The 17955-nt window shown below is 43.3% G+C and overlaps 1 protein-coding gene across 1 annotated transcript in view; it reads right to left on the bottom strand.

The window, feature by feature from the left end:
* Positions 1-17955, bottom strand: part of HSPH1 (heat shock protein family H (Hsp110) member 1) — a 2244846-nt gene that overhangs the window by 1271025 nt on the left and 955866 nt on the right. The window contains exon 7 of the mRNA XM_069639955.1: positions 6913-7157. Within this exon, the coding sequence (XP_069496056.1) occupies positions 6913-7157 (245 nt within the window). The remainder of the gene's footprint in view (positions 1-6912; positions 7158-17955) is intronic.

Below are 17955 nucleotides of genomic sequence, written 5' to 3'. Positions count from 1 at the left end.
ATTGAAGAAGTTCCTGGTAGCACTTGCAATAGTCTGATTCTACCAGTTTACAAGAAAGGAGGTAATGATATACCGTATCATTTCATAATTGATCTGCGCGGAGTGAATAAAGTTGTTGATCCACAATTCCCGTTAGTCCCGGATGTGACTACAACTTTGACTATGATCCCAGCGTCTGCATCGAACTTTAGTGTTGTAGATTTGAAGAATGCATTTTTCAGCATTCCAGTACATCCAGATAGCCTTCACTAAAATAATTCCAGTATTGTCGAAAGGAAGTATCCTATTTAGGCTACCTCCTTTTGAAGGAGGGAAGAAGATTGACACCAGAAAGGATTGAAAGCATCTCTGGTATACCTATAACCAATATGCAGAAAGAAGTCAGGGCTTTAATTGGCATAGCTTCGTATTGTAGGCAGTGGATCACCAATTTTTCGTTGATTGTAAAACCATTAGTGGCCTTGACAAGGAAAGAAGTTATCTTACCTTTGCCATGGAGCATGGAATGTCAAGAAGCATTTGACCTGCTCAAAGCTGCATTATGTTCAGCTCCAGTTTTGGGCACACCAAATTATGACAAGTGTTTTAAGTTATTTGTGCATGAGAATGATGGATGTGCTTTGGCTGTTTTGACTCAGGAACAAGGAGGGAGAAATAGTCCATGCGGCTACTTCTCTTCCACGTTGGATCCTGTTGCATGCGCTTTGCCGTGCTGCTTGCGAGCTATTGCTTCAGCTGCCGCATCAGTAAAACAAACCGAGGGTATGGTTTTAGGTCACGCTTTAACCCTTATATTGCCCCATGCAGTGGACGTTCTTTTAAATACAACGCAGATGCAACACCTTACATCAGCCAGATTAACTAGGTACGAAATTGGCCTTTTTGCTCCGCATATTCAAATTTTCGTGGTGTTGCGCTTTAAATCTGGCCGAGTTAATGCCTCCTCCCAATGAGAAAGGGGTTGAGAAGGAATTCCCCCATGATTGAATAATAGTTACTGAGCAGGAGACAAAAGGAAGAGTTGATCTAACTGATATCCCACAGAAAGAGCCAGATGGAGAACTGTTCTGTGACGGTTCTTGTTTTAAATTGCCTGATGGTACATCAACTGCTATATATGCCATAACTACACTGAAAGGCATTGTAGAAAGCAAAAGAATCCCATAAAATTCAGCACAAGCCGCAGAGATAGAAGCATTAACCAGAGAATGTGAAATCTCTGCAAACCTGAATGTAAATATATATACTGATAGTCAGTAGGCCTTTGGGGTGGTACACAATTTTGGTCGATTATGGGCTGAAAGGGGTTTCCTGACATCACATGGAACTAAAATCCAACATGGCACTTTGATAGTGAGACTGCTGTCTGCACTTGTATTTCCCAAAAGATTAGCAATAATGAAATGCGAAGCGCATAAAAAAATAACATGTAACGTTGGAAAGGGAAACGCATTTGCAGACAAAATTGTGAAACAAACTGCTACTGATTTACACTAAAAAATGTTTGTTGAAACAATGAAAGAGGCACCCTGTATGATAGAAAATGGGATTGCCACAGTTAAAGAAATGCAAGCAGAAGCTACCGCAGATGAAATAAAAGCATGGTCTGAGGGTCCAGCAGAATTGGCCTTTGAAGGTTGTTGGGTGGACAAAAAGAACAAAAAAAGGATGTTGCCAAATGCCTATGTACTGGCGATGGTCACTATGGCCCACAGTCCTACACACATAAGTGCCAGAAAAATGATTCAGCATTTAGATACGGTATGGCAGAATCCCAATATCAGAATAAGTGCTGACAGATTGGTCCAAAACTGTATGACTTGTTTACAACATAACATTGGAAAAGGGACAGCAACACCAACAGGAAGTTTTGGCCCTCCCTCTATGCCATTTGAAGTCATGCATTTTGATTTCATAGAAATGGAAAGATGCCAAAACTACAAGTATGTCCTCGTAGTGGTCTGTGCATTTAGCAAATGGGTAGAGGCATATCCCCTAAAACACTGTACAGCCATGTCCACAGCTAAAGTTATGCTAAAAGAGTACTTTTCCTGTTTTGGCCTGCCCCCTGTCATATGGTCAGATAACAGCCCGCATTTTATTGCAGCCGTGATATTACAAATTTGTGCAGGTCTCCAAATTGACAAGAGATTCCATTCAGCCAGACACCCGATGAGTGCCGGCTTGGTGGAACGCCAGAACAGTATTTTGAAGAATAAAATGAGCAAAATATGCCAGGGGAGTCATTTGAGATGGCCAGAGGCTATGAATTTCATGCCTATGAAATTATCATGGGGAGACCAGCAAATGTTTGGAATGCTCCACAGCCAAAATGTCTTAGGGATAAAGAATATCCTTTGCTTATTGACTACTGTAAACAGTTAACTCAAAACTTGCGTTTAATTCATCAGCAGGTGCAGGAGGCTCTTCCTGTCAGATATACCGGCCCAGGACATTGTCTGCAGCCTGGCGACTGGATATTAGTTAAGAACTTTGAGAGAAAGTCTTCACTTGCCCCGCGATGGAAGGGGCCCTAGCAGGTGCTCCTAGCTACAGAGACTGCAGTCCGAGTGGATGACAGTAAGTCATCGATACACGCAACGCACACAAAAAGAATTCCATTCCCTTTGAAAGAGCTGTCTGATCCTGACGTCGAAAGAAATACAGCTGCACTTGATCACAAAGATACGATCGCTAGCACTCTGCCAGAAGTACTTCCTAAGGCTGAGAAAGGGCCTGGGGAGATTGCAATAAAAACAGAAAAGCCAAAGGTGATTCTGCCCTGTCTGACTGCTGCCTTATCATTACTCACTGCATCGCAACCTGGCACCGATCCTGCAACTGGAGACGAGAGTGCATTGTTCATTGAACACGCCGTACAATCTACGTTCTCAAAATCGAAAGTGATCTACGTGTTCGTTTTTGCCTCTGTTCCCAACATGGATGAAGAGGGAAACAGAGTCCTAGGGAAATGGAGCGTATGAGCTGTGTCAATCTACATTGAATTGAAATCTCTGGAATGCGGTTTCCCAATGCTACCTTTGAAACGTGAAGGACCAGTGCGAGCCGGTGCGGACAAGCGGGGAGTTATATGGTACTGACACAATTGATGCTTGCTCCTGCCATTTGGAGGTCCGTGTGAAATTACACTGGCTTGCTATTATTTATCAAGCAGGCTAGCCTGAACGCTTTGCTGTTACTTGGCCGCTTTGCTGTTAACGTGCGTTGCTGTGGAAAACCTTTCCACAACGAACATTGAAAACCTTTCCCGGAGATAAGCACTACAGACAATGTATACACTTACTCCTGCACCCGCCTGCACCAGCGCTGATGATATCATGGAAATAGAGACTAAGTCTGTTCCTAGGAAGACATTGTTGGAAAAATTATGTTGATAATTATGATACCTCTTTGCATTCTGATTACACTGGTCCTCATATTCTGGTATCTGGAAACTATACATCCTTTGAATTGCCTTTTGCCTACTACCAGTACTCCTACTACGAGCAGCCCAGTACATGTGCTTTCTTACACTTTCCCCTCACAGGAAGTAAAACATAGAGAAGGTTACGATAATAATACTCTGCTATTCATTCTGAATACAACACATGCTATCTTGAATAAATCAAACTGTTGGGTTTGTTCCCATTTACCCCAACATGTTGGGAACGGAATGGGTTGGTATGTACAACCTTAACCACTTAATACTGCATGTTATGCATCATTAAGAGCACTATTTTACGAAACAACAGTAATACTGGTCAGTTGGATGGAACAAACATATATGAATTTGAAAGGGTGGTGTTGGAACCAGTGGGTTGTTCCACATTTAGAGGTGCAGGTAAAACGAACATGGTAACAACGAAACAAATAGATACACTTTTTGGGCCTCACAAATCGGTAATTACTTTCAACATGACTCCAGTAGGGAATAAAGATGTTGTGCCTCCCTCCTATACTATTACTTACAGTCCACGTTCTGTCCCATTTTGTTTGCGGAAAAAGGGCTCCTATCCCGTGGGTACATTTACTAGATGCATGAATACTGCAGTACTAAAAAAGGGGACCCATTATATATATGAGGTTCTGTTTATTTTATATGTGGAGACAAGGCCTATCCATGGTTACCTAGGAATTGGGAAGGGACGTGTTATTTGGGTATACTTTTCCCTGGTGTATTTCTCTCCAAAACTTCCGAAATATCAAAACTATCCAGATCAAGGCCTCGGTGAGATGATACTGCAGGACTGTTTGCAGGCGATATAGCAAAATCGTTTATACCATTTTGGGGACAAGGAATTTTCTACAGGGTGTTAGAAAAAACAATAAATGAAACTACAGATATACTCTATAATATGACACTAGAAGAGAAAACAATTAGATTACTGACACTTCAGAATACAATGGTCCTTGATATACATTTGGCTGATCGTGGAGGTGTGTGCAAAATCGTGGGGTCAGCGTGCTGCGTATTTGTAAACGACTCCTCCCCCACGATATTTGAAGCAATTAAGAAATAGCATGTCCTAAGTTCTGACATTCAGGTCCGCACAGGTAGCTGGAATTTGAATATAGGTTTATGGTTTTGGGAGTTGTTGCGATCATGGGGATGGAAACTAATTGCAATATTGATCACAATACTTGGAATCCTTATGTTCTGCTGTTGTTGCATATTATGACTACCAATCCTCTGCTCCCAGGTTGCAAATGAACGTGCTCACGCTATAGAATTGAAACATCCACACGTAGTAAATACAGTTGCACAACACGAAAATGAAACGATCAAAGTATTAATTGGCAATCAATATTTCTGATGACGATTATAGTAGTATGGGTAGTTCAGAATCAGACACAAGGTCAGATGAAGAGGCAATGTATGGATGATGCTCTTGGCTTACGGCCAGAAGGAGGGTTTGTTAGTCCAGAAACAACCCTATAGTATGTAAAATATGTATATTATGTTGGCCAGAAATCAATCACATCATGTACGATACATCGCCAGCACGGAATCAGCAATGTATCGAGAATAACCAGAGGGTGTCCATTTTGTGAAATATCCGCCATCTGCCTTTTTCTTTTCTGTAAAACCGCTTTGCAAAATGTATTCTATACTTCAAGCTCATGCACGGCACGAAGCCACAGCCTGAAAGCTGAAAGATTAACACAGACAGGAATGTTAGACGATACAGAAATACATTGTTTTCCTCCCTCACAACGTCCTTGGAGGCAAGCAGAAACTGCATATAATCAGCAGCCTAGGTACCGGCCTGTCTCGCAAACTCTGTAGCAATAGGCTGTTAAAACATGAATTATATTCTTTCTAGCAGTACTACTTCGCGGAGAATGGTATTTTCTGCCTCAGAACTGTCTGACCTCTGGTACATGAATAGAAACACACAGATAACTTGTTAAGGAATGTCTCTCCTACGAACATGATAGCCTTCCTGTACTAAATTCTCTATGTTCTCCATAACAAAGAACTGTCTCTGCCACTGTTGCTAGAATAAGTATATTTAGACTGAATAAGGACTTGTCATAATGTGTCATAATTGTCATGATTGCCAATCATCGAACCCTAGCATAAAAGATACATTATGGGCGGTCTGAATTGCCTTCTTAAAGATTGCATGTCATGTATAAATATTGCTGCTTGAGTGTTACTGGTTACACACGTTGCGAGACATTAGAACCCAGTCGGCCGATTGAGAATACTTTGAAATAAACCAGACTTGTTTGGAAAAACGAACCTCGTGTCCGTCGTGTCACTACCATATGGTGATTGTGCCTTAGTTTCCATATGAGGGGTCTTTACGGCCTAGCAATAGGAGTTAAGAGCAACTGAGTATTAAAAGGCCAGGGATATCCCAAAAGAACAAGACCGTTACAGAGGCACAAGAACAGTCATGGAGTTGGGGGTAGTCAGGGCACCCATGGGTCAGAGTAGGAAGGTCTCTCTAAATGAGACACAAGCTCTTCTGCCAAAAACTTGGCAGTCCGCCAGCCACCCACCACCAAGGGACTAAAGATTCTCAACCTCATTCCAGTGGTCACACCATATGTGTACCACACTGCAACCCATAAACTACAAACATCCCAGAGCCACAGAAGTGAACAAAAATGTGTGGAAATAAGTGTTCTCAGACTGAGCATCACCCCCAGTGATGCTCTGGGCAGTGGGCTCTGGGATGTTGATTTTAGAATACTGACATGGCCTACTTATATTCATTCCAAGGAGAAGCCATCCTGTTATTTACTTCCCATTTTCTTAAACTAGAGGCAAAGTTATCCTACTGTTTGGATTGAACCAAGTTACTTTTAATATTTCCAACTAAAGCCCCTTTAAATGGGCATGTTGGTGTGTAGGTCTCATTGATCACAATCAGCTTCATCAAGCTGCATATTAGCTACACAATCACATCCTTTCAAAAGTGGCAACATTCAATGTACATATTTCTTGATATGCCATGTGATGAAGACTTTAGGAAATACTGCTCCTTTAAAAAAATTCATATACTTTCAGGTACTTGAGTGGTAGGGCATGAGCCCCACAGGAGGGGTGTGCAGTTAGCTTTATATGACCTATTCTATTCCTGGGCCTGTACATAATGGTTGGTGACAGTGTTCCCACAATATGAAAATCAGAGGAAGCTAATCATTAGGGACCCCCAAGATATACTCTGCAGAAATATACAAACTATAAAAAAAACACAAAATACAGGTTACATTCCTCTACAGTTAGCGGTGAACAGTACCATGGTAAAACACTTATTCAACATATCAGAAGAGCTTTTTAAAGCGAAACAGATTCAAACTCCGCAAAAAAAGCTCAAACATTTTTATAATGTAAAGAATAGACAAAGAACTGTGAAAAGAGTTGGCTACTATTCTAAAAAGGAACAATTTGATACTCACCTATTCATCTTGCCGGAGACATCAAGGTCATTCATGAAGCATTCGATATTGATGGGAATGTCCATACTGTTACTGCTCATCAATTTTTTCAGTTTCTCACACTCTTGATTCAACCGAAGGAGAGCACGTATTTTGGATTTCACTTCTAGTTTATATTTGGATTTGAATTCGGAGCAAAAATATTCCATTATCTTTTCATCAAAATGTCTTCCTCCCAACGTAGGATCAAAAGCAGTACAGAGAACCTAGAAAAAGAGAATAGTGTAAGTAACTGAAGTGTTCATGCGCAAGTAGAAAATTAAGTCACACAGTATGTTGGTGCCAACCACATTTCTAAAGGCAGGATGACAAACTGTAGAGAGTAATAATCAGATGCATAGCTCAGTTAGTGTATACATTAAGACCCCACTGAATCTAAACATAGTTCACAGCAACTTTCTCCCTACTTGTTATGGCATTTATTTATGCTTAGGCATTCACTATTAGAGCGCACCTTCCAGAAAGAATTGTAGTGCAAAGAAATTGCTTTACACATTTATTAAAGAGATGTGTAAAGCCACTTGCCCCTGCAACCAATGTGCGCCACATGTGCCGACTCTAGCATGTCTTCGTCAGCTTCTCTTAGGCAAGCCAAGAATATTGATTTGCAGTTTCCATTAAGGCCTGGTGCGAAAATACACTGTTTACTTCCACAATTTATTGTTACAGGGCACTAAAATTGCATGTGCATTGGCATGTCACAGATGTAGGGCGCTGTTTGTGTAGACTGTTTTACCCATGGAGTCCCAGGTTCTGTACATCTTTTGCTGAGGGAACTTAGAGCTGCTGTCCTGATGCCCAATTAAAAGTGGTTGAGGGGATTCCCTTGTGCCCCAAAAGGCAGAAACCACCACTGATTCTACCAGCAGATTAGAGCTGCTGTCCTGATGCCCAATCAAAAGCGGTTGAGGGGATTCCCTTGTGCCCCAAAAGGCAGAAACCACCACTGATTCTACCAGCAGATTGAAACAAACAGGTTTTTGTTCAGCATTTGGCAGGACCTTGCATCAAGGATATCTGGCATGGGTTGTTCCAGTAATTCTTTATTATCTGATCTGTCATGAAAGACTTTTGCCAACTGAGAGATTTCCTCAGTTCCATCTGATGGACTTGGGTTGTTTGACCGTGGTAGTATTATTGGCGGAATTGACCGTAGTCATTTTCACTGCAAATGCGTTTTTACAGCAGCCAAACAAACCAAACCCATGTACCCCCAAATGACCAGTACATCCACAAACCCCCCACCACTCCGGTATTTACCTTTTCAACATCCGCTGCCTCTCCTGTACCCTACAGCGTCAGTTCCGTCACTCTAATGCGGGTCGGATCTGATGCTGTAGGGTCCCTTTTTCTTTTTCTTCCTTCCACCCCACCCATCGCCCGGATCCAAAATTGAGGAAGCAGGGGACACCCGCAGACCCCTGAAATCCAAAAATACCAAACATAGGGAGTGGGGGACAACCGTGTCCCATGTTTCGTATTTCGAAAAATTTATCGAATGGTACTGACCGAAATTGGTCAAATATTACGATCAATTTGGCTAAATCCACATCTGACTTGATGATATCTGTTGAGGCTAAAGTGTCACTGTGAGCTGGGCAGGTTTGATCCTCGGAAGTAATGACACTACAAGGGATAGATCAATGTAGTGGCTTATGCCTGTGGGGTACCACCTGCCATGTTACATTGTCACCACTGGTAGAGCTACCATTTTTCATGTACCCAATGTTTCAATACAAGTTCAAGGTGGAAGGCCTTCCCAATTGTGGCTTTACTTCCCCAATGTCATCTTTGAAAAACGTTCTATTTGGGCCCATCATGAAGTAGTGAAATCGTTTCATAAGGGACCAGTCTTCTGAGCATTTCTGAGCATTTGAGAGTTCTGTCACCAACCGCAAATGACAAAATTGGCTTGATTGGGAGACCATATATGGAGAAAGTCCTGGACTCATCATGATTCCAGCTACCTGAATTCTGGTAGCTAGAAGAGAGAGTACAAATAAGGCTCTGACCATAATACATGTGGTGTGAACATAGCCTTTCATAAAGACAATAACCTTGTGCCCGAAGATGAGCAGATGTTGCTTTGTTGGCTACACTCACCTAGGACTTGTCCAGATGACAATTCTGTACTTTATCTTCAGGGTTCCTTGCCAACTCTTGGTCCGAGTGCATGTCTCAATACTGTGCAGTAGAGACATGCCAAAACTGTGCTGTGTAGGTTGCCTTTTCACTGGTCAGCATGTTGCATGGGATCTAAACGTGAACCCTCGGCTGAACCTGCAGGGTGTTGTGCACTTTTTCATGAGACATCATAAGATCCCACTTCTTGCTCTTTCCCTGATGCCTCTGTAACAATCTGCTGGGGTTTTATATGCTGCTATTCATTTAATACCTTCTATGCCTTACTTATAAAACTTAAGCTTCACTTGTGTTTACCATATTGAATTTTGTTGCAATGCCCCAAACCAGCCTAACCCTGTGTTATTGTGTGCATGTTTTACCCAAATGTACTTTAGCTAAGCTGCAAGATGTGGGCCCGCTTCATAGATTGCCCACTTCCTATGTATTTTCACTTTGGCTCAGGCAAGTGAAAGGTAGAGCACGTCCTTGCTTGGCAAGACAAGTTCAGTGTGCAGAATTAGTAACATTGGTGGTTACTTTGAGAACTGTAGTTTGTACTAGAATCTGCTGACTCACTACGAATGTATCTGAATATGTCTGTTCCATGTTGTTATGTCCACTCACCCAGGCGTGAGAAAGTAGTTGATGTTTATGTGCCTTATTATGAAATCTATGTAAGACAGGATGGAGATAAACAGACACATTTCATACGGTTGTCATCAAAGGTTGATTGGTACGCCACTTCCATAGGAGACCATGCTATGTGAATGTATAAAAGCTATGTAAGTCAGGCAATGGGGGTTGCTGTACCGTGTTCAGCCCGAACACTTGGATCAAGCTGTTCCTGGCAACGTGTCCTATGGATGTCTCTATGCTGCTTTGCTGACTGGCATTAAAGACACTAACCAACCTTCCTTGATATTAGAGTTTTGCTGATTGGTGAATTTTTGTATGACAAACTAGTGCCATGACTCAGAATCTTGCTGCCCTTCATAAAAACCTAGGGGTCGCCGGATGTGAATCTCAGTAAGCCCAAGGTAAGTCAGTTTGTCTGAAGTGACGGATCGCTGGAAGGCGTGAACGAGGATTGGGCAGTACGCAAATTAGCCCAGAAGGACAACAGACAAGGCTTTGGTTGGGGAGCGCAGTTAATCCCATAGCTAAGTGTTATGGTATTCTTGTTTTGTAGTGTGGTCTCTGGTAATGAGTTGAATATATCAGGTTCTGGGAACAGTATAGGAATAGTCAACTCAGGTAAATAGTCTGGAAACAAGAAGGGAAGGTACCCTTCGTTTCTGATGTCAATCTGGTCTGGATGAAAACATCAAGTAGCGGCTGGTCACTGCATTTACCAAGATATTACTAAGAAAGTACGAAATCAATAACTGATGATGATGAAAGTAGAAAGATCAAAGAGGTTCTTGAATGTATGACCCTGGTATGGATGTGAAAAGAAAATATTGGATGCAAGCTTTCTGGGGGAAAATGAACTGTGATGGAATGCATTTGGCAGGAAGCACAGCTAACTGGAGAAAAAAAAGCACTGAAAAGTAAAGGTGCAGGGGGGTGGTAGAGCTTGTGCGGCTTCATGAGAAACTCTGAATAGCTACAGCGGTCAGCATGAACTGTATCAACTCCACCAGCCTCTGAGCACAGTAGCTCTTTGCTCTGGCGGAGAGTGGCACAACAAACTCCTCAATAAGCCATTCCTTAGGTTCCCCTGCGAGAATGGGTACTAGTCAGTCTAGAGAAGTGACATTTCCTCCAAAAAGAAGTCCAGCCCACTTCGTGTACACACAATCTCTCAAAACATGCAAGTTCCGGGACAAATGGCAATATTATATCCAAGACGTTCCAGTGAAACCATTTCCCCAGCGAGTCACATTCGATTTGGATCACATCATATCCTTGTGAGGCTTGCTCGACGCAAAAAGCACCAAGGAGCACCAGCAAAACTGGGATAGCTGGCTGGTACTCCGGAACAACCAAGAGACAGTCAGAATCTAAAACCTGTGCGCTGAAGTACAAGTAGGAGAAGCTGCAGGAGCAAGTAACAACCGTAAAGAGAGAATGTGCTAACTTCCTAGTGCCCACAGACAAAAGCAGCTATAGCTGTCTGAATCCAGTCCTCCAACGGGCTCCCGCTGTAAAAATCACCTGAGGATATCCTCGACTCATAACCCTGCTATTCTGAATTGGGCACCCAATCAACAGCAAGGGCACATATGAATTGCTGCTATGAACCTGCTCTGCAACAGAACGAGCGCAGTGCAATTCCGAGCCCTGATTGAACATTGTGCAAACCACCCACATACAACCAGCCAACACCAATAAAATCACTCACCACCCAACAGTGGTTTAAGTGGGGTGGGCCAGCCGGGGCTGGGCCCTGGCTGACTCCAAAACGTGGGGCTCTTATGACCCCTTGCACAAGGGGTCACAAGAGGGTGTTACTGTCCTTTTGTTTCCCCCACCTCCTCCCCAGGTCACTGAGGCGTCTTTGACCCTCGGCGAACCTGTGGGCTCTGCGCCATATTATTATGTTTACAGAAGATGGCTTGGAAAGTACACATTTCAAGCCATCTTTTATAAAGCTTTGCCGAAGGACAAAGACACCTCGGGCTTTGTTCGTCAAAGCTTTATAAAAGATGGATTGAATTGTATTTTCAAGCTATTTCTTTTAAACTCAGAAACATTTTACATATTTCTATGTTTAAAAAACATGGCTTGAAAAGTACACAAACCATAGTAAGGTACTTAAATGCTATATATTTGTTTGCATACCTTACTATGGTTTGTGTACTTTCCAAGCCACACCCATCATGCAAGCCACACCCACAAATTAGAGCCCCTCTCAATTTCTTACCCCACTTAAAGCCCCACCAGTCACTCCTGAAAGCTATCCTTCCAAGACACCATCCATGGATAATTATCCAGTATTCTCGGGTACACATCAACTGGTGCCTCAGATACATTTGACAGTTCACCGACAGACTGGCACAGTAAGTCCTAGACATCTGCCCCAAGAAAACCGATTCTGCCAAAAACAATGCATCCAAACAAGAGAAGGGTGAAAGTCCAAAAGGCTTTCTCGAAAGACTAAAACAGTGTTTTCATCAGTATTCAGGAATCCCATATGATACCACTAAGGTCCCACAAGCCGTAGTATCTTTTTTTTAATGATCTGCAACCGAACGTGGTCGAAGGATTAACATCTTTTTTAATTGGTTGGGAAGAAAAGAATTTGACTGTCTTGTTAGCTGCTCACCACTTTTATTAGAAAGCTAAAAGACAGAAAGAAAATATGGAAGCAAAACTCATTACAGATACAGCAGCTACAACCCACTCAGGGGGAAGGGAAGAGGGAGAGGTCTGGTTATGAGAACAACAACGAACGAGGAATGTGTATAATGAATGATGCAATTATTGTAAAGCATTTGGTCACTGGAAAACTGAATGCCTGAATAGGCCGATGCCACAGGGCGGACGAGCCAGCAAGCCCACAGCCCTTCTCCTGTGCTTCCGATGCCTCTGGAACCAGTTCCATCAAACGCACCTTAGGACAGACAGGGAATCCATGAGAATGAAGTTTCTGAATGTCATGTTGTATGTTCTAATTGGGGGTATTCCGATCCCCATTCTCTGACTGTTAATTTAGGTCCCTTTTCTGAAGAACATGCTTTTCTACTAAATGCTTGTACCCCTGTAAACTTGTTAGGTTTAGAACTATTGTGCAACATGAGTTGCTCAATCCACTGTGCCCCAGAAGGTATCTTCCATGACATTCCTGGTCATCAGGAATTGGAAATATTGGCTGCATTATGTGTGGGGTCAAGAATGATAGGCAGGCACAAGGTATTTATGGTTTCAAACAAAGGCATTTATAAAATAGAAATGGGCTGGGAAAATACCATTCTAGCCCTATTCTAAAGCAAAACTAAGGATACGTCTGTGTCAGGATGTCACCAAATGATAACCCGTCCTTGTGTCCAACACGCGCTATCCTGGCCCTCAGACTACAAATAAAACAACAGGTGCAAGGTAATGTCTTTGACTTGATGTTGGCAAAAGTGTTCAAAATCTAAAGCATATAAATAACTTCAACAGTAATGTTCTAGAGTCTTTCTTTAGACTTCTTGCAACTTTGCAGATTGCCTGGCATGCTCCACTGCCAGGAATCTTTCTTCAATTTCACTTGCCTGGTTTTAATCGCCTGCCAGGACTTCTTTTATGGGCTTATAGATCACGTGGCATACTGACCTGCCAGGAATCTTTACAAAATTTCAGCTGCCTGGTGTACTCGTCTGCCAGGACTTCTTAAGGGTTTCTCAGTTCTTTGCCTATACCAAAATAGCATATACCATGAGGTGCTTGGTATATCTATAGCTCGCGCCTATGCGGTGTGGCTTCTTCACCCGCTTTCCACTGTGGAGTGTGCAGACGTTCTTCTAGCGTCCTGCGTGGCTCTGTGGTGACAAGCCGGCTTATCTTTTTGGGCCGGATTGAGAAGTGCTGTCTTTGCGGGTGGTCTGACATCCAGGAGCTTGTACGCAGCTCCCAATGTCCCCACGACCATGCTTGCTTGCACGCATCTTCTCGCCTTCTGTTCCGGCAGCCTTCTATGTTCCAGCAAACCTTTCTGTGTCCTTTGCGTTCATGAGCCCCAGCCTGGGGTTTAACGTTCTCTCCTCTACTCCTCAACAACATAGTGCAGTTGCCATCTTTAAATGCCATGCGCAATGAAGGCTTGGAAAAACAACTATCCTGCATGTTGTACTCCGAGATCCTGTCACTTTGCACAAATTCCTGCATCCTCCTCCTCGTCTTAGTACCTTGATGATTATAGGAGATGGAGTCCATAGATGTCATTGAACCTGTAACTCTTAAATGGTTTTCCTCAGATATCTTCCTCTTCCCAGTGCACTTGGGTGTTTATGGCAGTTGGGAGTTCATGGAAGTTATTAGACTTCCAACCCGGAGATGGTTTTTCTTAGAGGTTTCACATAAAGGCACATCAGAAATAAAAGGCATTTTATGTGAACTGTGAGTGTTTGGGTTAAAGGTAGGGACGTGACCAGAGTAGCGTAAAGAAAAGGTGTCTTGACTTTCTGTACAAGGGGGAACTGTTAGTTAACAATAAGCCTTTAAGAACTCAGGTATTAGACGGTCGTTCTCATGAGAAGGGGGGGGAATACCGCGTCTTCTCCAATGAAGTCACCACGCCTACCAGTAATTGTCTCCTCCCATGTGATCCTCCCTTTTATCACCACCCCTACGGTCAGTCAGCGGGTGCCATCCTCTGGCCACTTGGGAGGAGGTCACCACCGGGGTATACGTGATGACTCCATTGGATTAATCACAATTACAGGAGGAGGCAAATTTGAAACCAGAAACCCGGAATGACCCCCCATTTTTGCAACAAAGATTATAGTTATGAGATCCTCACAAATTATGGTCCACATAAGCAAATGATGTTGGATGCATACTGAACGTCAAACCTGTAAAGATTACTCTGACCCCAGCTTAAACCCTTCCATGCGTGCCTCAGTACCCTATCTTCAAACAAGCTGAGGAAAGATTTGGCCAGCTATTGAATCGCTGCTTGAGCAAGGAATTATTGTGCCCACTCGTAGCCCCTGAAATACCCAGATTCTTCCAATAAACAAACATTGGCAATGATAACAGTTTGGGCTTTTGTGTAGGCATGGGAAAGGCTCTTGCCAGGCACTACCGTAGTGGTATTAACTGCTCATTGATGGTAGCAGATGCAGGTAGTGGTCTCAGCCCTTTTTTCCAGCTCTTTGAACCACTGCAACACAGTCTATCTGGCTCACCCAGCTACCTTCTGCAGAAAGCTGCAGCCATGTTGGCCTTGAGAGACTCGTTTTACCTCAGCCACATCCCTCCATGCCTCGAAACAGTGGCTTCCGTTAGCCAAGCAGATATATTTCAAGGGCCTGTTTATTGTTCACCAGGCTTTTAATAAATCTTGGCCTGACTATCTACAGGCAAAATTCAGCCCCTACATCCCTACCCACAGCCTCAGTTCATCAGCAGCCTGCTGTACATCCGTCCCTTGCTTTTAAACGGTTCTGCATCAGTGGGCGCTCCTTTTTCGTTGCTACTTCACGGCTCTGGACCTCTCTTCATTTGTCATTTCGAGCTATGCCTGATCATTTGGCATTCTAGCGGGCTCTGAAAATTCTCCTTTTCTAGCTCCTTTCTCTCTCTTCTTTGCCCAACTTGTCTCTGCAAGATGTCCTAGCTGGTGTAAGTCATGCTTAATAAATGCTTGTAACATAACAAATTTTTGCAAGATCCGGGGCATATAATAGCAGTGCCTGGCAAATGCCTAATACTTGCACACAAGTCAAAACTGGAGGCTTTAATAGTGCTTGTTTTTAACAGGACTTCAGTGAAGGACACGCATAGTGCTTATAAATCGAGTGGCTGAGACATTTCTATTACACCAGAAGCAGATTTACAGCTCCAATAAGTCCTTAACTTCTGGAGAACCCCTTAGAAAAAACACTGGCAGGTACTTCAAGCACAAAGTTTGATGGTAAGGCTTGAGTAAAACAAGCTGAAAGAGCTCCCATGAGGAGGTGTTTTGGGTGGGGTGGGGCAGGGCAGGTCTGGGTGGGAATGACCATAGGGATTAGCATGGCAATGGGCAGTAAATTGGTGGGCAAATAACCAAACAACCCCTTCAAGCTTTGTGTCCCTCCTTGTAGGCCATTCCTCCCTGTCTGTATCCTCAGGCAATTGTATCGGCTTATAGGAGGCCCTAACACCTAGCCCAAACGAAAAAAAAAACATCCTAAGTACTATATCATTTTGTACCGGACCTGCGCACAGTCAATGCTGCTGTATTGCCCACTTTTGCAGTGGTTCCGAACCCTGTCATCATTTGTAATAATACTAATAATAATAATTTATTTCTATATAGCGCTTTAATCTAAACTGTATTGAAACTTCATTTGAAACTGCACTTGAAAATCTATTTGAAATTGCATTGAAACTGCATCCTGAAACACAGGCCTCTCTCCCACTATACAAGACCCTTCTAGGTGCGCTCCCCTGGACCTGAAACTGCATTTCAAACTGCATAGATACTGCATTCTAAAACGTAGGCCTCTCGCGCACTATAAAGGATCCCATTCAAGCAGTTCCCATGCCAAATTGTACAGTAAAGCTCAAGGATCTATCCCACTGCACAACCCTCCCAAATCTCAGTGTGTTCCTATACCAAACCAAATAGTGAAAATTTGGACCCTCTCCAGATATACAAGAACCTCACATCTCATTGTGTTCTCCTGTACCAAACCACAAAGTAAAACCTAGGCCCCTCCACCTCAATACAAGATTCTTAAGTCTGGGTGTCCCCTCCCTTACCATGCTGCACTACAGAACCTAGGTCTCACCCACCATGCAGAACTCACATCCGGGTGTGTTCTCCTACATCAAACTATATCTAGGTGTACTCCCATTGCCTGCACTGTATTGTGAATCCTGAGATCCCCCGTCTCTGTGCACAGGAGCCAACTCTAGGTGTTCCCACCATTAGCTTATACCGTTAAACCTGCTACAATGTGAGGTCGAAACTTCTCTCACTGCTAGTCTAGGTGCACAACTGCTGCCTGACACTCAGGCCTGCACCTTCCTCCCGATATCTAGATGTGCTAATTGAGCATAAAGTACCACCTACCACTCCTGACAAAATTCCCCTGTCACCTAGGTGTCCCTAACCGGACATTTCATCACTGCCTGCCTTCTGCGAGCGCTAAACCTCCCCCGATAGCTAGGTGTCCCAATCCTGACCACTTCCTGCCTTGCAGAACCTGGACTCCCCTGATGCTGTCCAAGGATCAAGACCCAAGCTGCTCAATCATTGTTTTGCTCCCGCCAAAACCTACATCCCTTCGGACTTCCGATATCCTACACCCTAAAATACAACTCATTGTAAACTACCTGCAAAACCTACACTCCCCACCTCTTGCTTCTCACCCCTCTGGACATTATCAGTACCTGCCATAATTGAATCCTAAAACCTGACGCCCATGAACAACAGTGACCACCAAAGGCAGTAAATCCCACCATAATCCCAACCAATCCACTGCACCCATAGCTCAGAATCAGCCGTGCCACCCTCCCACGTACATCACTCCCCAGGACATCCCTCCCATTGGAAAAGGAATACCCCTAACCAACCAAATGAACAAAGACACATCCTTGGAAACTTCCAGACGCAACAACCTAAGAGGATTAAAATCAACAGTAGCTTGGCACAAGGAACAACAAGTTGGACAACTGCCCCTATAAACCCAACCCCAGATCAACTCCCACATCCTAGCACCCAAAATGCCCCGAAACAGAATTGGACGCTGACAAAGAGAAAGGAACACAAAACAAATAATACGGATGCACAAGTTCAACCTCCCCGAGTAGAAGACGCTTTCAATACAGAACACAATCCGCCAAACAATACTATCAACAGAACAAACATCATAAGAGAAAAATCCTTATACCTTGCACCGTACCTCGCAACAACCAAAGAACCTAGATACATCGACGACACTGACATTTTCATGCAGATAAATAAAAAATATCCAAACAATGGAATAAAAGAAGAGTGGACCCAAAAAGAGAATTGGAGGACGCCAACCCCTTTACTTCCTACATCATGAGAACAGACGGGCACTATCGACACCCATAACAAATGACAAGAGATGACGAAGCAATATAAGTCAGCAACCCAATCATCAATCTCACAGACCAATTCAACGACAAAGCCTCCCTCACAGAACCTCAACCAACGATACTCAACATAAAAGCACCCCAACGGAACATCCAAAAATCTAAACCAGCAACAACAAATAA

Source organism: Ambystoma mexicanum, chromosome 7q (genome assembly GCF_040938575.1).
Source record: "Ambystoma mexicanum isolate Mex_15411 chromosome 7q, UKY_AmexF1_1, whole genome shotgun sequence".
Lineage (NCBI taxonomy): Eukaryota > Metazoa > Chordata > Amphibia > Caudata > Ambystomatidae > Ambystoma > Ambystoma mexicanum.
This window is presented reverse-complemented; position numbering and strand designations above follow the sequence as displayed.